The sequence below is a fragment of the Myotis nattereri genome (genome assembly GCF_964212035.1).
Source record: "Myotis nattereri genome assembly, chromosome: 16".
Taxonomy (NCBI): domain Eukaryota; kingdom Metazoa; phylum Chordata; class Mammalia; order Chiroptera; family Vespertilionidae; genus Myotis; species Myotis nattereri.
The window spans coordinates 14,668,079-14,694,684 of NC_138091.1; the positions used below are offsets into that span (position 1 = coordinate 14,668,079).

At 39.1% G+C, this 26,606-nt stretch overlaps 1 protein-coding gene across 3 annotated transcripts in view; it reads left to right on the top strand.

Annotated features, from left to right (window-relative positions):
* The window catches only part of LOC308531971 (myosin-8), a gene marked incomplete at its 5' end in the record, with an annotated part of 76,328 nt that extends 54,441 nt beyond the window's left edge, over positions 1-21,887 (top strand). For 2 of the 3 annotated variants that reach the window (XM_081109115.1, XM_081109114.1), the window contains 28 exons: positions 598-716; positions 833-982; positions 2,036-2,206; positions 4,557-4,866; positions 4,976-5,043; positions 6,792-6,879; positions 6,965-7,082; positions 7,445-7,568; positions 7,671-7,807; positions 9,278-9,533; positions 11,663-11,905; positions 12,216-12,392; positions 12,470-12,615; positions 12,699-12,789; positions 12,888-13,277; positions 13,687-13,813; positions 14,129-14,247; positions 14,374-14,570; positions 15,725-15,908; positions 15,996-16,161; positions 16,257-16,381; positions 16,632-16,940; positions 17,515-17,718; positions 19,285-19,410; positions 19,498-19,668; positions 19,855-19,959; positions 20,633-20,728; positions 21,620-21,887. In XM_081109115.1, coding sequence (XP_080965241.1) covers positions 598-716; positions 833-982; positions 2,036-2,206; positions 4,557-4,866; positions 4,976-5,043; positions 6,792-6,879; positions 6,965-7,082; positions 7,445-7,568; positions 7,671-7,807; positions 9,278-9,533; positions 11,663-11,905; positions 12,216-12,392; positions 12,470-12,615; positions 12,699-12,789; positions 12,888-13,277; positions 13,687-13,813; positions 14,129-14,247; positions 14,374-14,570; positions 15,725-15,908; positions 15,996-16,161; positions 16,257-16,381; positions 16,632-16,940; positions 17,515-17,718; positions 19,285-19,410; positions 19,498-19,668; positions 19,855-19,959; positions 20,633-20,728; positions 21,620-21,772 — 4,670 coding nt within the window. In that variant the 3' untranslated portion in view covers positions 21,773-21,887. Of the gene's footprint in view, positions 1-597; positions 717-832; positions 983-2,035; positions 2,207-4,556; positions 4,876-4,975; positions 5,044-6,791; positions 6,880-6,964; positions 7,083-7,444; positions 7,569-7,670; positions 7,808-9,277; positions 9,534-11,662; positions 11,906-12,215; positions 12,393-12,469; positions 12,616-12,698; positions 12,790-12,887; positions 13,278-13,686; positions 13,814-14,128; positions 14,248-14,373; positions 14,571-15,724; positions 15,909-15,995; positions 16,162-16,256; positions 16,382-16,631; positions 16,941-17,514; positions 17,719-19,284; positions 19,411-19,497; positions 19,669-19,854; positions 19,960-20,632; positions 20,729-21,619 lie in introns of all 3 variants that reach the window. The other variant, XM_081109113.1, reaches the window with a different exon arrangement.
* Between the last annotated feature and the right edge of the window lie 4,719 nt (positions 21,888-26,606).

Genomic DNA, 26,606 nt, shown 5'->3' on the forward strand with positions numbered 1-26,606 from the left:
ATTCTTTTGCCCATCCCTAACAGGGGATATTAAGATGTATTTATCTTATCCCTCCAACTACACCTAATGTCTCTTAAGAGAAGAGACTGTGGCTTGTACCTTACATAAAATACTTCCATTAACACTGAACATATGTTTATTGTGGGTGAGTTTCTCAAAAGCTGCTTGCAATAAATTACAAAAGACCAGTGTAACTGATTGATCACTTATTAGCAAACACATTCTCTAATGTACAGAGAGCCTCATCTGACCTTCTATAGCAGCGGTTCTCAACCTGTGGGATGCGACCCCTTTGGCGGTCGAACGACCCTTTCACAGGGGTCGCCTAAGACCATCCTGCATATCAGATATTTACATTACGATTCATAACAGTAGCAACATTACAGTTATGAAGTAGCAACAAAAATAATTTTATGGTTGGGTCGCAACATGAGGAACTATATTTAAATGGCCAGAAGGTTGAGAACCACTGTTCTATTGAATTATTTAAAGGTTTTACTTAAATAATAAAAAAAAATGGATTGGAGAAAAATAGAAAGATTGGATTAAAGAGAGTATCTGCCATTACACAACATTTCTCTAATTGTATCTCTGAAGTTGCTGACAAGGCAGCCTATCTCCAGAATCTGAACTCTGCTGACCTGCTCAAAGCCCTCTGCTACCCCAGGGTCAAGGTCGGCAACGAGTATGTCACCAAAGGCCAGACTGTACAGCAGGTAAGTGCACGGCCCTAAAGAATCATACACATTCCAGGTCTTTGAATAATGCCAGCAAACATTACTCCTTTAATAATGCCTTTAACATCATCAAAAACATTACTCTGTCCATGAAGGTGTACAACTCAGTGGGTGCTCTGGCCAAAGCCGTCTACGAGAAGATGTTCCTGTGGATGGTCACCCGCATCAACCAGCAGCTGGACACCAAGCAGCCCAGGCAGTACTTCATCGGGGTCTTGGACATCGCTGGCTTTGAGATCTTCGATGTGAGTTATCTTCATTTTAATAAAAGTGGGAAGAAGGTAACTTAGACTTTGATATATGTACTACGTATTATCATTACTCATTTGCATTTGTAGCTTCTCTACTGCTTTCTCTAACATTGCTCCTAGAGTTACCTCCAAAATATCTAAGAGGTAACAGAATGTAGTAATAATGATAACTAACATTCATTGAGAAAGTGTATTTCTGGCACTTATACTAAGACTACCTCACTTAACCTTCAAAACAACTCACCAAGGAGTAATTAATATTACTGCAAATAACATGTGGAGAAATGGAGATCAGGAAAATCAAAACACATGCTAAAGATCCTCCAGCCACATAAGGCAAAACCAGGACAGGAACCCAGCTCTGAAGCATTTGGTCCATCAAGGCATCGCCCATCAATGAGAAAGGGCCTACAGGTAGTGGCAAGTTCATGTGACACATACCATTTCCCCCCTGGGGCATCAGCTTCACTGTCTATAAAATGAAGATGTAAATTGTAACAAAGATTCAGATCTCCAATTACTACTATACCATATCAGGTCCCTACTTTACAGACCTGACAAGGAGGATTTGCTAAATTTTTTATATGAATAGAACAGAAATTAGATAAGCTTTCCTTAATAATGTGACACTCAAAAGTGAAAATGTGAGCTTTATCTTGAATTGGAGAATGAGGGTGGTAAAAGAAGTGAAGTTTTTCTAATACATTACTTTCATCCTTAAATCTGAACCATAACTCATAGAATCATGGTTGTACTTTTAATGAATAATATTGCCCATGAAATCTTAGAGGTAGAAGGCGGTAGATTCTATCAGAATTCTTGCTGTATGACTGATATGTATGTTTTTAACTAATGTTCAGAATTCGTGGGAAGGGTTCATGTCAAAAATAATCATTTTTCCCTGGGATTTTTGAAGAACCAACAATTCGTTTAATTTTTATTTCATTAGTATCTTCTACATGTTTTTCAATAAAATATAATATTTTTTCAATAATGAACTTTACTGCAATAAAATCCATTTAATGCTGAAAATTTTGTTTTGTGCAGTATAACAGCCTGGAACAGCTGTGCATCAACTTCACCAACGAGAAACTGCAACAGTTTTTCAACCACCACATGTTCGTGCTGGAGCAGGAGGAGTACAAGAAGGAAGGCATCGAGTGGACGTTCATTGACTTTGGGATGGACCTGGCTGCCTGCATTGAGCTCATCGAGAAGGTTTGTTTGACTTCTAAAGACTGAACTGTAAGGATAGCTTTTCCAAGTATCTTAAGCAACTCTAAAAGGTATTACATTAATCTTAAATTGTAATACAAATTAGAAAATTACTATTTAGAAATAACTTTTTCTTTTCAACTTTTACGTACGAGGGACCACAGTGACAGTGCTTAGTTTCATTTTGTTCCAACCAGTTTTTCTTCTAACACTGATTCAAATCTAATTTTAAGGCAGCACTGAAGACTTTATTGATATGGTCTGCTTCACTAGAGGAACTGCCTCATTAGTTCTAAATCCATCTCCATCATGATCCAATAAAAATAAGTCTTTTTCCTAAATTAAAATTAATGCACAAGCAACACAGTTAGAGCTTATATGAAAGTTAATCTGTTTGGAAGTCAAGAAATGAAAATGCTTATGCTTTTTCATAATCTATCTTTAAGGAGATTAAATACACAAAATGTCTTACATAAGTTTGGTTTATTTATAGTATTTAATTATTGCATATAAAGTAACCATCATTCTAAGTACTTTTCATAGCAAAACGAAACTTTGTCAATAGGTTGATTCATTCAATAGGAAACAAGTATAATCAGTATAGAACCTTTTAACAGTTCACCCCCCATGCTGTGCTGACATTTGGAGTTTGGATCCAGCTCTTCTTTTAGTAAAAATCATGCTGTGCAAAAAGGAAAAGAATTCAAAAAATGAGGGTAGTATAAGGAATCTCTGGGACAACCTCAAGTGTATCAACATTTGCATCATGAGGATGCCACAAGGAGGAGAGAGAGAGAGAGTAAAAAATTGAAAACCTTTGTGAAGAACTAATGATGGTAAACTTTCCTAACCTGTTGAATGAAATACACAGACAAGTCCAGAAAGCATAGAGAGTCCCAAACAAGTTGAATCTAAAGAGGCCCATACCAAGATACACCACAATTAAAATGCAAAAGGTTAAAGACAAGGAAAGAATCTTAAAAGCAGAAAGAGAAAAGTAGTTAGTTACCTACAAGAGAACTCTTATAAGACTGTCAGCAGAAACTTTGCAGGCCAGAAGAGAATAGCAAGAAATATTCAAACTGGCCCTGGCCAGGGTTTCTCAGTTAGTTGAAGCATCATATAGTACACTAAAAGGTTGTTGGTTCCATTCCCAGTCAGGGCACATACCTAGGTTTTGGGTTTGTGGGGTATTTTTGTTTTGTTTTGTTTTGTTTTCCATATATTTTTATTGATTTCAGAGAAAGGAAGGGGGAGTGAGAGAGGGATAGAAGCATCAATAATGAGAATCCTTCATCAGCTGCCTCCTGCATGCCCCCTAATGGGGACCGAGCCCACAATCTGGGCATGTGCCCTGACAGGGAATCAAACCATGATTTTGGGGTTCATAGGTCAACACTCAACCACTGAGCCACACCAGTTGGGCTAGGTTTTAGGTTTGATTTCCAGTCAGGGCTTGTTCGGGAGGCAACTGGTCAATGATTCTCACATCAATGCTTCTCTCTCTCATGTTCTGTCTCCCTTCCTGTCTCTAAGATCAATAAAAACATATCCTTGGGTGAGGATTTTTTAAATTATGTATTAATCAAAAAATACATAAATAAATAGTCAAACTGAGAAAAGCAAGGACCTACAACCAAGATCACTCTATCCAACAAAGCTATCATTTAGAATTGAAGAACATATAAAGAGCTTCCCAGACAAGAAAAAGCTAAGGAGTTCATCTCCACCAAACCAGTATAACATGAAATGTTAAAGGCTCTTCTTTAAGAAGAAGAAAAGAGATAAAAATATGAATAATAAATGGCAGAAAATACATATCTATCATTAATTAAATCTAAAAAAACAAAATAAATGAACAGGCAGCACAGAAACAGGCTCAAGAGACAGAGAACATTTTGATAGTTGCCAGATGGAAAGTGGGATTGGGGGATGGGTGAAAAGATTAAGGGATTAAGAAGTACAAATTGATTGTTACAGAATAGTCATGAGATATAAAGTACAGCATAGAGAATATAGTCAATAATATTGTAACAACTATGTATGGTGTCAGATGCGTACTAGATTTATTGGGATGATCACTTAGTAAACTACATAATGTCTAATCACTGGGTTGTACACCTGAAACTAATATAACATTTTATGTCAACTGTAAAAAAATTTAAAGTGAAAAAAATGATACTGTGGACTGAATGTAAAAAAAAAGGGTGGAAAGGTCATTCTAGCAATAACAAAAGGACTTCAGCTATGACTCTGTTTTACTTTATAAATATAATTAATTGAGAAATGATCATAAGACACTATCTTTTGAAAGAAGACAGGTTGACACCAATGTCTACTCTTCTGAATTCAGCCACTAGGCATCTTCTCCATCCTGGAAGAGGAGTGCATGTTCCCCAAGGCCACAGACGCCTCCTTCAAGAACAAGCTGTATGACCAGCACCTGGGAAAGTCTGCCAACTTCCAGAAGCCCAAGGTTGTCAAAGGCAAGGCTGAGGCCCACTTTTCTCTGATTCACTATGCGGGCACCGTGGACTACAACATTGCCGGCTGGCTTGACAAGAACAAGGACCCCCTGAATGAGACCGTGGTCGGGCTGTACCAGAAGTCTTCAATGAAGACGCTGGCCAGTCTCTTTTCCACATACGCTGGAACAGAAGCAGGTACTTTCTGTGCTCTTAATCTAACTTCAATCCATTCCCACAGCATGTTCACGTAGCATTCCAGCCTCTGGGATTCTACTTTAATTGATGGGTTTTCTTTTTATCTCAGACACTGGTGCAAAGAAAGGTGCTAAGAAGAAAGGCTCTTCTTTCCAGACTGTCTCAGCTCTTTTTAGGGTAAAGTACAAATTTAATTCAGAAAACCTATTAAGTTTCTATGAATTAACATAATTATAGGCTTCAGAATAAATTAGGAGGGAACGGAATGTTAATAAAAATCACCTCAAACATTCACTCTTGTCGGGGCATTGCCAAAGCAATACTTTTGAAGGGTCGGAGCTTTACCCATTGTATTCAGGAATGCCAAAAAGGCCTTAGAAACATCCTTCCACCAAAACACCTGTTTGTAGACTTAGTTTTTTGTAATAGATGAAAATAACCTAAAGCCGAGCCTAGTGATTTAGATGGATGATTAAGTCAGAAACTGTCTCTTGATATTAAAACAACAATAATAATTTTACTATAGATAATGTGACTTTCTTAAGTGGCTTGAAAACAGATTCTTCTAAAGAGAATTGAATTAAACGTCTGGTCTTAATGGCTACTTTGCTAGAATTCTTTTATAACTAAAATACAGATCTAACTATGACCTAAACAGGAATACTGCCCTATTCTTTTTCTTTCTCAATACCAATCTGCATTATCTCACACAATAAACTATTGTTTCATCAACTTATCCTTGTACATGTTTTCAAGATTAGAAACGCATTACTTTTATTTCCTAACTAGAGGCCTGGTGCACAAATTCGTGCATGGGTGGGGTCCGGCCAGCCCGCCCTGAGCCCTGATCGGGGCCAGGCTAGCCAGGGGAAGGAGCCTAGGAGGTTGGCTGACTGGCCCCACTCCCCATCAGGCCAGATGGCCGGCCGCAGTGTGCATCATAGCAACCGGTCTTTGGTCGTTCTGGTAGTTCCAGTCACTTGGATTTTATATATAAATATAAATATAAGTAAATATAAATATAAAATATAAATATAAAATATAAATATAAATATATACATATATATTTAGTTTAATGAGATGGGGAGGGGGTAACTCTGCCTTCTCTCAAAGAATATACATAAGAAATACTGAGAAATGTTTACATGTGAGTTTTCTATAGTTGAGTAAAACACTATCATCTATCATAACCAATTGCTCTATTTTTGGAATAACTTCTCTGCTACACTCTAGACTGTGGATCATTTTCAGTATGTACCTAAGATCCACCCACACAAGGTTATATAGTCTCATGATTTTAGACTCCTCAAAGAAAATACAAAAAAAAAAAAAATGTTACATGTTCCAGGGAATAACAAACTCAAGGAAAAAATGGCAAAAGTTGGAACAATTGCTAACCTAGGTTACCACTGTAAACCACTATTATGAAAATTATTAGCCCTGAGAGAGAAGAAAGAGATCTTAGAGGTACTCTCAATTATTTCCAGATGAAGTCCGAAGAGACAAAAAAGACTTTGTAGAATCAAGCAACTCATTAGTGTCAGAGTAAAGCCATATTCTTTTGTCTTGATTCCCAGTTGAGAACTTCCTGTGCATCAAGGCTACTGAATTTTCAGTTTGTTTATAGGATTAGATCCTAAGTGTTAGAAATTAATATCTTGGAGAGCTACATTTCTTCCCAGTATTTTGGCGTTTTGGTTATTTAGCAGACTAGAATCTTGATGTCTTTAAAATACAGAGCAAAGGGGATATATGTGATACTATCAACAATAAAGATTTTAAAAATAAACAAAATACAGAGCAATGGAAGCCTCACAGACTTATACCTAATAGGTAAGAGCGTACATAGATTAGTTCCATATAATTACAAAACAGAAATCTGAAATAGAACTTTCTCATCAAGTCTCTTCTATCTGGCTTTCTAGGAAAATTTAAATAAATTGATGACCAATCTGAGGAGCACACACCCTCACTTCGTACGGTGTATCATTCCCAATGAAACCAAAACTCCTGGTAAGATATAAGAGCATGAAATAATCAAACAGGCACAACTTCAAAAATTCAGTGCCCAGTATTAAGTGCTCTGATATCCTTTTAGGGGCCATGGAGCATGATCTTGTCCTGCACCAGCTGAGGTGCAATGGTGTGCTGGAAGGCATCAGAATCTGCAGGAAGGGATTCCCAAGCAGAATCTTATATGGGGACTTTAAACAAAGGCTAGTCTCTTTTTGTTGTATTTCACTGAATGCCATGAATACGTACTCATTTAATTATTGTCCTCTGTTCACTGTATTTCATGTATCCTGCTTAGTAAATATTATAAAATTAAGAAGCCAAATAAGATAGTTTTGGGGTGGGAGGACAGAATAACAAGTTAGAAGAGGTGACGTTTCTTAAAAATAGGAATGGGACATGCATTAGACAGTGGAAAAATTATATTGTTTCACTATCTAAATTTAAAGGACAGCTGTATTTTCTAATATTTTTTTACTCTTCCTCTGAAATTTTTATTGATGTTTCTTTTTGGTGTAATTTGATTTTCACATATGATCACACCTTTCTTTGTTTGACCGAACAGATACAAAGTTTTAAATGCAAGTGCTATTCCAGATGGACAGTTCATTGACAGCAAGAAGGCTTCTGAGAAACTTCTAGGGTCCATTGACATTGATCACACCCAATATAAATTTGGACATACAAAGGTATAGCTGTTATTTATTTACACCTGATGCAAGTACCTTCTGCCATCTCTGTGTCTCCTGTCCTATGGGGGATGCTGTGTGACTCTCCCTTTTTCTTCAAAGGTTTTCTTCAAAGCTGGCCTTCTGGGTCTTCTGGAAGAAATGAGAGACGACAAATTGGCCCAGATTATAACAAGAACTCAAGCCGTCTGTAGGGGATTCCTAATGAGGGTAGAATATCAGAAGATGTTACAAAGGAGGTAACTATGCTGACTATCAGAACTGTAAGGTCCCTTTGGGACTATCAATCAGCCTTCATCACTCATTAACCCTTTCATTTTGTGGCTATATGCTTTTCACCCAGTTCACCCCTACAACTCCTCAGCTTTTGCTGCTCCTCTCAAACTTGGATTCCCTCCAAAACTTCTCTTCTCCCTCCAATTTGTCCCTTCCCATCCACCTCACATACAACTGCAGGACTAATGTGCAGTAAGCACTATTTTCATCATGTCACATTTCAGTCTGGGTTGCCCCATGGTGTGCGACATCAAATCCAAGTTATCTTGCATGGCTGTCAAGCCCTCTCTATTCCCCACCTCATCTATCATTTCCAACCACACAGCCTTTCCAGCCAGTCTAAACAATCTGCTTATCTCCTATTTCCAGGTTTGCATAAGCCCTCTCTCCTCATCCTAATTTATCTACTTATGAATTCAAAACTTCCATTACTCCTTTCACTAATTAACCTCACCCAGTTCTATCTACACAGCAATACTGCATTCCCTGTCCTCACACACACATTCTGCATTCATTTTGTTCCTTAAGTACTTATTTAGGTTTGCATTATGTGTTCCCAAGTTATTTACATGTGTCTGTCTACATTATGATTTGTGTCATAGTATCTGCCTTCTCAAAGTTATGGTTCTTATAAATCAGACCTAGAAAAATAGAATTTCCACTTCAAGAAGCTTGAGAAAACATACGCATTGTTAGAGGGTAGTCAAATCTGCAAGTCTATTGCTACAGTTTGCAGAAAGGGCATCTTTTACTACTATTTTACAATGTTATTTAAATAAAAGAAATTTTGGAGCTCAATCTGTGCTAAATGCCCTAAAGATATTAAAAATATAATGAGCAAGTAACAATGAGGCATTTCAAAGAATTTGAGAAATGTTATCTGAAGAAGCTAACAAAAGAAATTTATAGAGTGAATAATTCAGTGGTGAGTTAAATAAGAGGAGAGGCTTCAAGGAAGACATGATAAATCATAAGCTCAACTTAGGTGGGGCAATTCAGAAAGCAACCTATGCCATTTCATAGTTCACATCCATATGCCAATAGACAAGCAACTCAATCAATTTACAATTGCCACATCCGCTCCCAAATCACTATTATTGTAGTATCTCCGATGATCTTAAAGTGGTACATATTCATGTAAAGTATTTCCTCTCTAAAGTCAGCTTCTTTGCTTGTTTGGTAGGAACTTGAAAATGCAGAATTGTTAAATATAATCAGCACATACTAGCAAAGCAGTTATGCTGAGGATTATTGTGTGAGTGTGAAGATGTGCCCACACATGCACACACATGTGTAAAGCCTGCATATAACGTATACAGAAGTTGACATATCATTTATATGTGGAGGGTCCTTAAAAGGGGAGTTTGCATATAAAAAATAATAGCATTGTCTCTAATAGATCAGTCTACACTGATATTTCCGTGTCATTTCAGAGAAGCCCTTTTCTGCATCCAGTACAACGTCCGCGCCTTCATGAACGTCAAGCACTGGCCCTGGATGAAGCTCTTCTTCAAGATCAAGCCCCTCCTCAAGAGTGCGGAGACCGAGAAGGAGATGGCCACCATGAAGGAGGAGTTCCAGAAGATCAAGGATGAACTGGCCAAGTCGGAGGCAAAGAGGAAGGAGCTGGAGGAAAAGATGGTCACTCTCTTAAAAGAGAAGAATGACCTGCAACTCCAGGTTCAATCTGTGAGTACTCCGTATTCTGAACGTACCATGTCACTGAAGCTTTTCTGGAATTCACACATACTTTGGATTTACAAACGACCTTTTCTTGAAAAAGAAAATCTCAACTTGCCCTTTAGTATTTCATTTAACTTACAATATTCCTATGAGAAAGGCGCAATTTTCCAAATTACAAATAAAAAAGAAAAGATCGAAGAATGCATTTACATGTCACAAATTTCACATGAAGAAAGTAGTTTAAAGGCAAGCCCCCAAATTTCATTTTATCCGTTTGCCTTGCCTGCTTTATCCCAGCCTTAAAATATAGCTCTATTTTCTAAATGCAAGTGTAGAGACTGTATTTAAATTCAAGAAACACAGTATTCTTATTCCTCTTTGTATCTCTTTTCCTCAGCTTCCTTCCCTTCCCAAGATTTAGCTCAATGAATTTATCTGGGTACTTGACCTACACTACCAGGGTATAAGGCAGAGGGAAGTGCCCTCTACAATTCTTCCTTTGATACAGATGCCGAGTTCTTAAAGCTTCTGTTTATTAATTCAGGAAGTAGCTACAACCAGAGTGGGGGTAGGTTTGGCACCTACACTCTGGCTGAACACAATTTTACTTGATCCAACAAGCCCAAGGATGTCATGAAGAAACTTGTGAAAATAATAGTTTTCCTAAAATTTTTAAGCTATTTTCAACTTTTCCTTCTCATAACTTTACTTATATGAAAGTTATAGTTTCCCAAAAGCATAGGATCAGTCTCTTTATATTAACCTCTTTGATAGGTATCATCATCAGTCAGTGATTATTTACTGAGTGTATCACTATTAAAAATAGATGCAAAGGAACCCTGGGAAATCCCCATTATCATCCATTTAAACCAGAGGTGGAGAACATCCTATAATGCCTGCAAAATCATTTGGTCAGGTCTTGCCAAGTCATTTAAGGATGAGTTAATTAAAAGTTTAACCAATTATAGCAGGCTAATTTTTAAGTTGATAATTTTTTATTATGGCCCATGAATGATGTTAGAAATATCCAAATGGCCCTTGGCAGATTCCCCACCCCTGATTTAAGCATTTAAAACTTAAGATAAATAAAACAAACACTGAAAAAAAAAGAAATTCCCCAGGCCAGTGTAATCTAATAAATTAGTGGCTTAACTGATTTTCATTTGAGTCCTTTAGTAACTTATAAAAATGTCATTGAGCTATATGAGTTTTTAAAATTATATCTTCTTATATATTCTAAAATTTATTTTGAGGCTAAGGTAACTCTTAAAATGGAAATGAAATTTTGGGGTAATTATAGCAATGTTATGGACTATCAAGGTTTGAGTGCATAAGAATGCTTCATGGAAATGTATTCGTAGGCCTAACATAGGTCTTTTTCTTTTCTTTTTAAAATTCAGTCTACTAACTAGTTGCTTGAAGTGAGTAGGCAATTCTCAAAAACAAAACTAAACAATTTGACTAAGTCAGAAATCTTTGACTATTACAGCTGAAATGCTCTTAGCATTCATTTCTCCTAATTCCCCTTATTACATCTATATATATATATATATGCCTAAGCAACCGAACAACCAATGACTGGTCGACTGGTCGCTATGACACACACTGACCACCAGGGGGCAGATGCTCAACCCACAGGATGGGGCTCCCTCCTGTCTGGATTGGGGCTGCAGGGATTGGGCCCAAAACGGCTATCTGACATCCCCCAAGGGGTCCTGGATTGTGAGAGGGTGCAGGCCAGGCCAAGGAACCCCACTGGTGGAGGAATCCATGCACCAGGCCCCTAGTATAATATAATTGAACATAAGAGGAATAAAGCAATAAAGATCATACATATGCAGACAAATTTGGGACAAGAACCCAAGCTTCCTTTGGTTCTTCCACTCTTCTACACACTGCTTTCTAAAATAGTCAATTTCTTCAGTCCACTCATTTGCAGACTAATTTGCTTCTAAATCTATAGTCTTACTTCTAATTAGCTGCATTTCTCCAGGACATGTAATAATATTCAATTAAGTTTAATTTATATTCATACTGAAAAATTCATCAAAATGCAGTGAACACTACTATTTTGTGCAAAGAACAAGTTCCAAATAAGTAACAAGTTCTCTAAGTATCTCACTGAATCCCCACAGGAAGCAGACAGCTTAGCTGATGCAGAGGAAAGGTGTGAGCAACTGATTAAAAACAAAATCCAGCTTGAAGCCAAAATCAAAGAGGTGACCGAGAGAGCCGAGGATGAGGAAGAGATCAATGCTGAGCTGACGGCCAAGAAGAGGAAACTGGAGGACGAATGTTCAGAACTGAAGAAAGACATCGATGACCTTGAGCTGACACTGGCCAAGGTTGAAAAGGAGAAGCATGCCACAGAGAACAAGGTAAGAGACATATTCTGCTATACCCTATAGAGCAGCGCTTCTCAACCTGTGGGTCGCGACCCCTTTGGCGGTTGAACAACCCTTTCACAGGGGTCGCCTAAGACCATCCTGCATATCAGATATTTACATTACGATTCATAACAGTAGCAACATTACAGTTATGAAGTAGCAACAAAAATAATTTTATGGTTGGGTCACAACATGAGGAACTGTATTTAAAAGGCCAGAAGGTTGAGAACCACTGCTATAGAGATTCTACCATCCAATTAGCTGCTTTATAGTAGAGACAATCTCTCCCTTGACCTTCTAGGTGAAAAACCTCACAGAAGAGATGGCAGGCCTGGATGAAACCATAGCTAAGCTGACCAAGGAGAAGAAGGCCCTCCAAGAGGCCCACCAGCAGACCCTGGATGACCTGCAGGCAGAAGAGGACAAAGTCAACACCCTGACCAAAGCTAAAACCAAGCTAGAGCAGCAAGTGGATGATGTCAGTGTATTTTTAATAAACATTTGAAAGATTTTTAATATACTTTCAATTTTTAACAAATTTTACTTTCTCATTAGCTTGAAGGGTCTCTGGAGCAAGAAAAGAAACTTCGAATGGATCTAGAAAGAGCAAAGAGGAAACTGGAGGGTGATCTAAAATTGGCCCAAGAATCCACAATGGATACAGAAAATGACAAACAGCAACTTGATGAAAAGCTTAAAAAGTAGGAACTCCAGAAAAAACCTCTATGTGATATCATCATTAAATTCATATGGTTCCTAATATGTCTTCTTCTTCTTTCTTAAGGAAAGAATTTGAAATCAGCAATCTGCTAAGCAAAATTGAAGATGAGCAAGCAGTAGAAATTCAACTCCAGAAAAAGATCAAAGAGTTGCAGGTGAGTCATCTCACCTCCTTTTTTCTGTAACCCCCCCCAAAAAAAAACAACCCTGAAATTGAGATTAATGTATGTTAATGTGCTTGTGTCACTCCCAGGCCCGCACTGAGGAGCTGGAGGAGGAAATCGAGGCAGAGCGGGCCTCTCGGGCCAAAGCAGAGAAGCAGCGCTCCGACCTCTCCCGGGAGCTGGAGGAGATCAGCGAGCGGCTGGAGGAAGCTGGTGGGGCAACCTCAGCCCAGGTTGAGATGAACAAGAAGCGGGAGGCTGAGTTCCAGAAAATGCGCAGGGACCTGGAGGAGGCCACCCTGCAGCACGAAGCCACGGCAGCCACCCTGAGGAAGAAGCACGCGGACAGTATGGCTGAACTTGGGGAGCAGATAGACAACCTGCAGAGGGTCAAGCAGAAGCTGGAGAAGGAGAAGAGTGAGCTGAAGATGGAGATTGATGACCTTAGCAGTAACTCAGAGGCCATTTCCAAAGCCAAGGTATCCAATACTGTCTGTAAATGATGTTAATTAATAACCTACTAGAACACCCACTGTTCCTTGTCATTAAACATTGTTTGCAAGAAGTTTATAGCACTAATCTAATATTTTTTATTCTAATATATTCCATTCTATTTCATTTTTTAAATGCTGGACTTGACCTGTTAAGATTATTTCAAAATCCACTTTAATATCAGTCTTGGGATAGATGAATGGGCTCCAACAATGACCTCTTTAGGGACACTATGCACTCATCATGCTTGAACCCCAGCATGTTCCACATTGTTGGTGCCATAACCTTCTACTCACACAACATGAATTTATTCACTGGAAAAATATTATAAGAATCAAGTTTTAACTTACTTTACTGCATACAATGTCTCATCCGTCACTGCCACATGTACCATAGGGAAACCTTGAAAAGATGTGCCGCACACTGGAAGATCAACTGAGTGAACTGAAGTCTAAGGAGGAAGAGCAGCAGCGGCTGATCAACGACCTGACGGCTCAGAGGGCGCGCCTGCAGACGGAATCAGGTAAAGACCTTTCTCTGAATCCTGAAACTTTGCACTAGATAAAAGCGATTCCAGGGGTTCTTAATAAATAGCAATACTTCCATTTTAGAGTGGACCAAGCAAACTATCAGAATTTGCTGAGCAGGTCAGAAAGAAAAAAATAAGCAAGAATCAGCAAGCAAGTTTACTTGTTACACTCCTGTGGCAACTCTGCCCTTTAAACTCCAGTTCTACAATACCTAGAAGTATATATTTGATATGCACAAATATAAATATAAAAGCATTAGGCCAATTTTTAACACCATTAACAAATCCCTTTACTTACATTACTCTTAGGTGAATATTCTCGACAATTAGATGAGAAAGATGCTTTAGTCTCTCAACTTTCAAGGAGCAAACAAGCATCTAGTCAGCAGATTGAAGACATGAAACGCCAGCTAGAAGAAGAAACTAAAGTGAGTTTTACCTAAGATCTTCTTGGCTAAGCATATCTACACATGTCCAGTTAGGTTCTACTCCGAATGTGTAAATTAAATATCACTGAATAAATGAATTTAAGTCACTGACTCATATTTCTGCAGGCCAAGAACGCCCTGGCCCACGCCCTGCAGTCCTCCCGCCATGACTGTGACCTGCTGCGGGAACAGTATGAGGAGGAGCAGGAAGGCAAAGCTGAGCTGCAGAGGGCGCTGTCCAAGGCCAACAGCGAGGTTGCCCAGTGGAGGACCAAGTACGAGACGGATGCCATCCAGCGCACAGAGGAGCTGGAGGAGGCCAAGTATGTACAGTGAATTCTCGGGGAGGAGTTGCCCAACTCAGCAACTCCCAGAAGCAGTTGTGAGGACACTGATGACAATGGAAACACAACATAGCAGAAGCTAACATTTACTGAGTGCATACTATGGTCAAATACTATAAATACATTAGCTCATTTAGTTTTCATAGCAACATTATTATTCTTATCCCATTAGAGATGAGGAAATTGAAGCTGTGAGAGGTTAACTAACTAATCCAAGGGCATATGATTAATAAATGGTGCAGCTGGGATTAGAACCAGATATTCTGATTCCAGAGCCCACCGTAAGCATTGCAGTAGAAAGAGATGGCTCTTAAAACTCATGTTAGAGGCCATCCCACAATACGTAATGTCCAGGATAGGTCTGAATTGAGTGAAGCGTTAGTCTGTGTGCAGACAAAAGGGGACCTTCAAGTAGATCTTGGGCATCAAGGCTAACGACTTGTCTGAAACTTAAAGATGAGTAGGTGGCACACAATTAGGAAATTAAAATGTAGGTGATTCAGACGGGGGGGGGGGGGCGGGGGGGGGAGCCTGCCTTTTTTAAACTGCATGAATTGTCCTGATTTATCCATCAATTTCTTTCTCTGGTGAGATTGTTCAACTTTGATTAGAAGAAACTGGCTATGTTTTCTTGAGAGAAAAAGTACATAAAATAAAATGGAAACTTTGAGATAAAAAAATTAATATGCTCAGTATATTCTTGTCCAATAAAATATTTAGTCAGCTCAAATACTTTTTGGAATAAGATTAAGATATATAAATCAATTGATAAAATTGTCCTGGCCACACATTCTCCACAATCACACTCAATCAGAAGTCCTGACACTAAGAGCAGTCTCTAAGAATTCAACAGCTTACCAAGGATTTGAATCACCATTTATCAATCTAGAACAGTGGTTCTCAACCTTGGCTGCACATTAGAATCACCTGGGAATCTTTTTAAAATCCTGATTTCTGGGCCTCATCCTCTGGAAATTCTGTTTCTTTGTTACTAATGTTGTTGCCCCACCCCATAACAAAGGTTGAGAACCACTGATCTAGAAAGTAGTTCTGGCTACCAGTTTTTAAAACCATGTTATTTGCCATGGAAACAGGACTGTGCACAGTCCTTAAATGCCTGGCTAACTTTTCAGGAAGAAGCTGGCCCAGCGTCTGCAGGAAGCTGAGGAGCATGTGGAAGCCGTGAACGCCAAGTGTGCCTCCCTTGAGAAGACGAAGCAGCGGCTCCAGAATGAGGTGGAGGACCTCATGCTTGATGTGGAGAGATCTAATGCTGCCTGCGCAGCCCTGGACAAGAAGCAGAGGAACTTCGACAAGGTGGCCCAGCCTGCTTAACCTTTATCAATGCTTACTTGGTCTTCCTTTCTCCTGACATTGGCTGATGATTTATTTACTGCTTTTCAGATCTTATCAGAATGGAAACAGAAGCAGGAGGAAACTCAGGCTGAACTTGAGGCCTCCCAGAAGGAGTCCCGTTCTCTCAGCACTGAGCTGTTCAAGATCAAGAATGCCTACGAGGAATCCCTGGATCAACTTGAAACACTAAAGAGAGAGAATAAGAACTTGCAGCGTGAGTTCTCTTGAATTTCCCTACCCAACATAGCCTGACTGGACCTTTCCATGTTGCCATCAGCTCACCACTTCTCCCTTGCCTGTTCACCACAGAGGAGATTTCTGACCTCACTGAGCAGATTGCTGAGGGTGGGAAGCAAATCCATGAATTGGAGAAAATAAAGAAGCAAGTGGAACAAGAGAAATGTGACATTCAGGCTGCCTTAGAGGAAGCAGAGGTACATATTTACATATTACTAGGTTGTATAGTACTTTATACTTTACTAAAAGCACCTTTATTACAGAGCTGCCCTGTATAATCCAGGACTGAATAAACAAAAGAATTATTTACCTAACAGGATCCTGGAACTATTGTATTGTACTTTGTAAAATTACATAAACTGATATTAATTAGAGTTTGTCTCACAAGAAATATATTCCAAGTATTCAAGTTATTTTCCATTACTAATCGATCACTGTTTTGTTAAGGCATCTCTTGAACATGAAGAGGGAAAGATCCTACGCATCCAGCTGGAGTTGAACCAAGTCAAGTCTGAAATTGACAGGAAAATTGCTGAAAAGGATGAGGAAATTGACCAGCTCAAGAGAAACCACGTTAGAGTAGTAGAGTCGATGCAAAGCATGCTAGATGCTGAGATCAGGAGCAGGAATGATGCTCTGAGAGTCAAAAAGAAGATGGAGGGAGATCTCAATGAGATGGAAATCCAGCTAAACCATGCCAACCGTTTGGCTGCAGAGAGCTTGAGGAACTACAGGAACACCCAAGGGATCCTGAAGGTAAATGAGTCCACATTTAACAGTTCAGATAAGTCAGGCAAGTTACTGGTCTTCCATTCCTCAAGAAACCTTCTTGTTAAACCATCCTTTTTTTTCTTTTAACAAATTATATAGCTCATAGTATGGAGGCCACTAAATTAAATGCACATAGAATATTTTTGAAGAAATGTCATGATATGAAAGCAAGTGTAAGACTGGCACCAAATGGCCTGAGACTGAGTTCTAGTTTTACTAGGTGCCTGATTTAGGCAAGTTATTTAACCCTTCAGAACCTGTTATTGTGAGAATCAAAGGAGACAACAGATATCAAGTTCTGTGTAGAGCATATGGAAAATGTTCCATAAATGACAGACAGCAGGGCTTGCACATGAAAAAAATAATTAATGTCATAAATGGAACAGGAATCTGTCTCCTGATAAGTCTTTGTTCTGTGAGTTAGCGACATCACCATATTCATGCTTTCAAATGACAGGCCTGTCATTTCCCGTTGCTGGTACCAATACCTTCTCCCAGTTCATCTCCAAGGATATCCATATCCTCTTCAGAGTGTTTAAGGCCTTTTTTTACTTAACAGGACACCCAGCTACACCTGGATGACGCCCTCCGGGGCCAGGAGGACCTGAAGGAGCAGCTGGCCATGGTTGAGCGCAGAGCCAACCTGCTGCAGGCGGAGGTGGAGGAGCTGCGGGCATCTCTGGAGCAGACGGAGAGGGGCAGGAAAATCGCAGAACAGGAGCTGCTGGATGCCAGTGAGCGTGTCCAGCTCCTGCACACCCAGGTGAAACCCTCACATCAAACAAATACTGGTGTATTGTTAAGTGGTGAATCAGAATTATAGCGTGAAATTACTCCATTTTTATAAAATATGGTGTCCCAAAAAATGTATACACACTTTGAATGATTATAAAGAGTTTACTAACATACAGTTCATTTTCACAGTTTAAAAGAATCTATAGAAATGAATAATTTTTTTGTCAATGCCTGCTTTCAAACTGATGACAGTTCTGGTATAGTCACTGCTGATAATGTGAATCAATGGAATCATAAACATTAAGAACATTTCATTCGGTATTTGTGTGCCCTCAATTCGTCAACTGTTGCTGGTTTTGTACTGTAAACTATCTTTTATGTATCCCCATAAAAAAGTCTAGTGGACAAATTTTCTTTGTTTGAAGTTTAGTCCTGCTTCGCACATTATTTCAAATCAGTTAAACCTGAAGAGGAGTGAAAATTAAGCAAGTTATCAACTGTTAAAGTGTGTATACATTTTTTGGGGGGACAGCCTGTGTCCCCCCAAAAAATGTATATACACTTTGCATAATTATAAAGGCAGTATTTGAATTTCAACTGCATCTTCAAACTTCTAGTAACATTTTAGGATGAATTTCCTTTGTTCAAAGCTTAGGCTGGCTCAAAAGAAAAGAAAAAAAATCAATTGAGCTATCAGCTGTTAAAGTGTGTATACATGTTTTTGGAATATATATATATGTATATATTATGGATGGGCAATATAACTAAAATATTAATTGCAGTTATCTTGGTGTGCAGTGTTACAAATATTTTATATGTGTGTTCCTATTTGTAATTTTTAGATTTTCTACCCTCCAAAAAGAGGGCATTACATTTATTTAAAAATAAGGTTTGGTTCTTTATTTTGAAAACCATAATGTGGACTAATCATGAACAAAGATATCTGTTGACTCCAATATGTGAAAATGTTCCTTGCATCATTTCCCATCAGGGGCACGTCAGCATTTAGCTTGTTGTTTACTGTCTCTGTGCCTTGCAGGATGTTTAGTATCCCTGACTTGCCCAGGCAGTAAATGCAGTAGCACCCCTTAGTCATTTAGACAACCAAATATTTCCAAGTACCCATTAAGGTAGTAAGTAGTGCTTCCCTTTGAGAACCAGGGATTGACATTTTAAGAAAATGTTTTTGTAAGAGTAATCCAGCATTCCCCAAGGGACCAAAGCATGAAAGTTCACAGAGAATAGATTCCTTCCAACTCCCAGTACCACATTCACAAAAATAATTTATTCTTTTCTAATATTTCCAACCTTTTATGGTACAGTATGAGTGATGTCCAGTGGAAATATAACTGAGAGAGCACTTAACTTACATTCTTAAATCTCAGAACTCCTTATGCATAAATCAGGTGGACCTTGGGCAATGGTGGAAGCAGGGGGGAGCTCCAATCTTGTAAATAATTATTTTGCACTGAACAAATATTTAAAGTTTATTGAAATGTTGCTATTAGTCCCTTGCATGAGCCAACAAGTAAGACATGTATAAAATCCCAAGAGGGCAAACTGTAAAGCTTGCTAATTCTCACTATTTTTACAGAACACCAGCCTGATCAACACCAAGAAGAAATTAGAAAATGATGTTTCACAACTCCAGAGTGAAGTGGAAGAAGTCATTCAAGAATCACGCAACGCAGAAGAGAAGGCCAAGAAGGCCATCACTGATGTAAGATGAGCATTTGTTTTACTGACACACATTTGCTACCTGCCATTACCAGGTTTCCTTATTTTTCTTTACTTATATGCTAATTAGGCGGCCATGATGGCCGAGGAGCTGAAGAAGGAGCAGGACACCAGCGCCCACCTGGAGCGGATGAAGAAGAACCTGGAGCAGACGGTGAAGGACCTGCAGCACCGTCTGGATGAGGCTGAGCAGCTGGCCCTGAAGGGCGGGAAGAAGCAGATCCAGAAACTGGAGGCCAGAGTGGGTATCTCAATCTCTCCAAATCTGGGAAGGGAAAAAGGGCACTTCCCCTACGCATCTCTCTTCCTTCATAGTGACTCCTATCCTTGTCCTGGGGCTGGGGACATCCACCTAGTACCTTCAGTAGGGTCCTGAGCTCCTTAATATCCTCCAAGACTGACCTGTAGGTATCTTTCTCGGTTGCAGGTACGTGAGCTTGAAGGAGAAGTTGAAAATGAACAGAAACGCAATGCTGAGGCTGTTAAAGGTTTGCGGAAACATGAGAGAAGAGTAAAGGAACTTTCCTACCAGGTAAGGGAATAGCTTTCTAGAATATCCAGACTTCCTGCCCAGTGGGAAATTGGAAATCTGTTGACAATCTATGTGTCACTCACAAATAGACACATTAACTTGGTGCATATAAGAGGCAAATGACCCAGGTGCTTATCACAGCCATATACTAAGCTTGGAAAATCAGGAAAGCTTTTAGATAATAACATAAGAGTATAGGTTTTAAAGCCAGATAAGTGAGTATTAGCTCTAATTTGGCCTCTCTTATATTTTAAACTTGGGTAGATTACTTAACACTCTAAACCTTAGTTTCATGACCTATAATGTAGAATAATAACATCTACTCTCCAAGGTAGGAAGAATTAGAAAAGATGTTTACAGGCTGGGGCAAAAGTAGATTTACAGTTGTGAGTACACAAAATACAGTTTATCCTTGTATTATTTCTTAATTGTTGTATTATTTTCTATATGAACAACTATAAACCTACTTTTGTCCCACCCTGTATAATTACCTAATACAGTGCCTGCAAATCTGGACATTTAGTAAGAGTGGTGACTGCTATTATGAAGAACGCCTCAGAGCTTAACACTTTTACCCCAGGCCCACTGCCATCATACCAGAGTGATTTATTTTACCACCTATTGTAGAGTTATTTTGCGGGGTTGAATGCAAATCATTTTTTCAAACTTGCAGACTGAGGAGGACCGCAAGAATGTTCTCAGGCTGCAGGACTTGGTAGACAAATTACAGGCGAAGGTGAAATCCTATAAGAGACAAGCTGAGGAGGCTGTAAGTATCTTTAAGCCTTTGGAGAAGAAAAAAAAACGGGGGGGAGAGAATAGAGGAGATATTTTTATTATGAAACAATTTGTAAGGTTTGTGGGGGGAGGGGTGGGGGAAAGTTCTAACTAACCCACCTTACTTGATAACTGTAAAGAATATATAGTAGAAGCTTTAACACCATAGTAAGTATTCCTCCCCCTCTAGAAATACACACACTCAAGTGTTTTCAAATGCCAAACTTAGATCTTTTACCCCAGCTGGCTTATCCACTCACTACCAGTATCATCATCAGGGGCTCCTCTCTCCACATGGCTATAGTAGTAAGGACATGTCAGAAGATCCTCCAGTTTCCCTTTGCCTAGTTGCTTCCCATTCTTCCAAATGCAGTGTGGTAGGCAAGAAGTAGGTAGGAAGTCAGGAAAGGAAGGAAGGAAGGGAGGGAGAGGCAAAAATAGTAGTAAGTCCAACTAACAGAGGCATACTTTCTTCCCAGCTCCACTTTTCCCCTTTCTCTCTATTCCAGAGTAAAATAGATGGCAAAAAAGTTTTAAGTGGGGTTTTCCCAAAGTTATCATCTGGCCTGACATTTACTTACTAAATTCTGTAATGGAGCGTAACTGGGTCTCTCTCTTCCTCTTTTCCACCCAACCCATACATCATAAATGAATTTCATGTTTATATGGGTTTGACATAAGTTGTCCCTTCCATTTCAAAACAGTTTCTTCTTTTATTCTTTAAAGTAAAAAATGTAATTGAAGTTACAAATTCTGTCCATATCTGAAGTCAGACATGGCAAACTGAACATAAGAAGGCAATAGCTGAGTTGAGGAAATAACCCTGTTTGGTGAAAAGTGCAATAAGAACCACAAAGTCTCACATTTTTCTCTCTATTCTCAGGAGGAACAATCCAACGCTAATCTTGCTAAGTTCCGCAAGCTCCAGCACGAGCTGGAAGAGGCCGAGGAGCGGGCAGACATCGCTGAGTCCCAGGTCAACAAGCTGCGGGTGAAGAGCCGCGAGGTTCACACAAGAGTCATAAGTGAAGAGTGATCCCTGATGCTATGGAATGACTGAAAAGAGGCACAAAATGTGCTATTTTTGGTCACTTATTTTATGATGTTTATTTTCCCCTTAATGTTGAGTAAATAAAAATCACAGTAAACTTATAAATTAAACATTGTCATTTTTATTTCCAAAATTATTTGCTCTTACGTACAGTTCTCACCTAGCTATTATTTTTAATGCTTTGCAGAGCATTCAATGTTCTGTACCTCCATCACCACCACTGTACCAGCATCACCTTTCCCACCACTCCCACCATATAATTATCTTTTGCTGATCTTGATCTCATTAAATCTCTTGATTATTAAAAATTACTAAGGAAAAGACTCCCTGAGACTGCCCCTTCAGACAGAACCCATTCATTTATCCACTCCACAAATAGTTATTGAGTATCTACTATGTGCCAGGCACTGTTCTAAGTTCTGTGGGTGTTGCTGTGAACATAGTTCCTGTCCTCTGGGTGCTTATATTCTATAAGGAAAGAAAGGCAATGAACAGCTAAGAAACTATGTAATAAGTCAGATGGTAAGTGCTAATCCTATATAATAAAAGTATAATATGCAAATCGACTGAATGGCGGAACGACCATTTGCTATGACGCACACTGACCACTAGGGGGCAGACGCTCAATGCAGGAGCTGCCCCCTGGTGGTCAGTGAGCACCACTCAGCCAAAAGCCGGGAGCAGGCCTAAGGCATCAGTTGGATATTCCCCAAGGACTCCTGGACTGCCAGAGAGCACAGGCTGGGCTGAGGGAACCCTCCGAGTGCATGAATTTTGTGCACCAGGCCTCTAGTGGGAAATAAAAACATATGGCAGTTAGTATTTTGCATAGTGGTCAAGGAAGCCTCTCTAATAAGAAGACATTTGAGCAGAGACCTGAGGGAAGCAAGAGAATAAGCTATGGGAGTATATGAAGGTAGAGGGAGAAACAGAAAATGCAAAGGCCCTAAAGCAGGGTCAGGTTGACACATCACAAGAGACTGAGAGGAGGCCAACAGGGCTGGAGAATGACCAAGACAGAAAATATATATATAAAGAGCGTAATATAAAAATCAACTGGACGGTGGAATGACCAGTGGGCTATGATGCACACTGACCACCAGGGGGCAGTCACTCAATGCAGGGGCTGCCCCCCAGCCCACAGGCCCTGACCACCCAATTGGGGCCTGCCAGCCAACCTCTCAGTCTCTCCCCTTGGCCAGCAGGCTCCAATTGCCCAATGGGAAATGGGGAACCAGGAGTGGGTGGCGGCAGACATGGGGGCACCAGGGCCCCAATCGCCCCATCAGTCACCTCACACACAGAGGGTGACTGGCAGTGGCAGAGGGCAGGGCCGGCTGCCACAGCCAGGGAAGATCGGCCCTGATTGCAGGCCAGGCCTAGGGATCGTACCTGTACATGAATTTCATGCACTGGGCCTCTAGTTATAACATAAGAGAGGAACTGGGGCGCCAAGGACCACCTAAGAACTTCTGTCTTTACTCAGAGTGAGAAAAGAAAGCTGGAGGGTTTTGAGTAAAGGAGGAAAATGAACAAACATTTTAAAAGAATCACTCTGGTTGCAGTATTAAGAATAGACATAATGGAGAAACAGAGAAATTGGGGGACCAGTTAGGAACCTACATTTAAATAAAAGATTAAAAAATGACAATGGTTTAGACCAGAGAAATAGCATTGGGAGATGATAAGAAGTGGATGGATTCTAGATGCATTGGGAAGGTAATGCACATAGGATTTTCTGATAGACTGGACAAAAGAGCGGGTCACTGAGAAAGAGACAGAAAGAGGACTTATTAAAAGAGCAAGGATAAAACAAGAAAGATTTGGTGAGTTTGGTCTCCAGAAAGAGAGGAGGCAATAGAACAAAAATGCAATCTAGACCAAATGTGTATATTATGCACCCCTGTCCCTCCTCCACCTTCTAGCATCTACTCTCCCACCTCCCGACCCCTATCAGTCTCAATCTTTTACACTATAAATTGTATAGGCCACAATCTCAAATATGTCTAAAATGAATAACAAAGTTTAAAACAAAACAAAACAAAAATTTCAGAATACTCTCCTAAACAAAATTTTGGACTAAAAGGGAAATTAAAGCTATAATCACAAAAACTTCTGCAAGTAAATTATTGTGACCTTGGCTTATGGGAAGATTTCTTAGATATAATACCAAAAGCACACTCCATGAAAGAAAAAAACGATAAATTGGACTGCATCAAAATTTTAAGTTTCTGCCTCTGAAAAACACTGTTGAAGAGAATGAAATGACAAGCCACAGACTGAAAAAAGATATTTGCAAATTATACTTCGGAAAAAGGATGTGTATCCAGAATATTTCAGAAATCTAAAATATTTAAAGAAAGAAAAGAATCACCCAATTTTTAAAGAGGCAAAAGATTTAAATATGTCACCAAAGAAAATGTACAGATGACAAACAGGTACATGAAAAATGCTCAACATCACGAGTCATTAGGAAAACAACAATTAAAACATAAAACCACACACCACTACAATGGCTAACAGTCCAAGTATTGGCCAACAGGTGGTGAAAGCGGACCTCTCGTATCTGCTAGTGATAATGTGAAATGGCAAAGCTACTTCGGCAAACAGTTTGACAGCATCTTAAAAAATTAAGGCATTGTCCATTTGTTCCAGTCACTCTATTCCTAGGTATTTACCCAAAAGAAAGTAAAATATATGTCCATACAAAGACTTGTACACAAATATGCACTGCATGTTTATCTGTAATAGCCCAAACTGAAAACAATCCAAATGTCCATCAACAAGTGAATGAATAAATAGCATGTGGTGCCACCATACAATGGAGCACTACTCAGCAATAAAAAGAAACAAACTATTAACACACAAAAAAAATATGGATGAATTTCAAAATAATTATGCTGAGTGAAAGCAGCCAGACAAAAAAAAGTGTTAACTTTTTTATCCCATTTATATAAAACTAGAGGCCTGGTGCACGAAAATCGTGTACTCAGAAGAGGGGGGGGTGGGTCCCTCAGCCCCGCCTGTGCCCTCTCGCAGGCCAGGAGCCCTTGGGGGAATGTCAAATTGACAGCTTAGGCCTGCTCATCAGACATCCTTAGTGCTCCTGAGGAGCCAGGAGAGGCTCCTGCCACCACTGCTGCGCTCGCCAGCCATGAGCTCGGTTTCTGGCTGAGTGGTGCCCCCTGGTGGTCAGTGCATGTCATAGTGACCGGTCTTTCCGCTGTTCGGCCAATTAGCATATTAGCCTTTTATTATATAGGATAAGATTCTAGAAAATAAAAACTAATCTATAGTAACCAAGAGTTGATTAGTGCTTGCCTAGAGATGAGGAGGTAGGATTTATAGAAAGCACAAAACAGCAGGGGGCATTACAAAGGTGCAGAGGAAACTTTTGGGGTATGATGGATATATTAATTTGATTCAGATGATGGTGTCATAGTGTATACACATGTCAAAACACTTCAAATGTGTGCAGTTTGTTATATGTCATGGGGAAATGCTACAATTACAGTGCTTGGGAAAATATTAATTAGAATACTGTATGTTAAACTTTAATGCCAGAGTTATAATCTCTTATAGAATTATATTGAATCTACCAACTTGGGGAGAATTAAGATATTTACTATGTTGATTTTTCCAATCATGAATACAGTATGCTTCTCCATTTATTTCCATTTCAATTGGTTACTTTCATTGTGTTTTACAGTTTTCAGCATATAAGTCCTATTAAATTTTGTTAGATTCACACCTAAAATTTTCTTTTTTTCTTTTTGTTTTAAGTGATTGTAAATGATATTTTATTACCAATTTTGGTGTCCACATATCCATTGCTAGCATATAGCATAGAGAATACAACTGTTTTTTTTTTTAATATGTTTGTCTTATATACAAAAACCCTATTGAACTCAGTAAGTTTGAGTTTGTTTATAAATTCTTTGGGGTTTTCTACACAGACAATCATGTCATCTGGGAAAACAATCATTTAAAGTGAATCTAAATTAAAATAAGGTCCAAAAATGCATAGTAAATAATGGGGGAGAGGGATCTCATTGGGATTTTATCTTAAAAATGAAGCCAAAAGTTACTGAAATAAGTTTACTTTCTGTTACATTTCACAAGACTTAGGTTATAATTGCCACTCTCTGCTAATTCTCAGAACAAAGAATGAATCAATATTAGAGCTGGAGGAAAGGGACATAGTTCCCACAATCTCATATAATATGACATCCCTTATGTTAAATTTTTGCAATGCAATCATAAAGAATGTCCTTTGTGGCAAAAATGCATAATGGCTTCACGGATATTTTTAAGTGTCTTCCTAATCCTTTGATCCTGAATTCATTCGCTTGAGACACTTACTGCATCATCATCTTTGTCTGCTTTTAGCTCTTTAATTATTAACTACTAGTTCAATACTGCTGCATCCACATAAGTCAGTGGCTTTGAAAAATTCAAGCAGATTTCTTTTTATTTTTCTTTAAATATATTTTTATTGATTTCAGAGAGGAAAGGAGAGGGAGAGATAGAAACATCAATGATGAGAGAGAATCATTGATCAATTGCCCTCTACTGGGGATCAAGCCCACAACCCAGGCATGTGCCCTGATCAAGAATGGAACTGTGACCTCCTCAACACGCAACCACTGAGCCATACTGGCCAGGCTCAAGCAGATTTCTAATACCACTTCATCAACTTCATTAAATTATGCAACTTATGCTAAATTTCTCATTTTATCTTGCAGTCATTTTGCATTGATTATTGCATATTTACAACATCTGACTATCATTAATGAAGTATTTTTTGTTTTCCTATGCA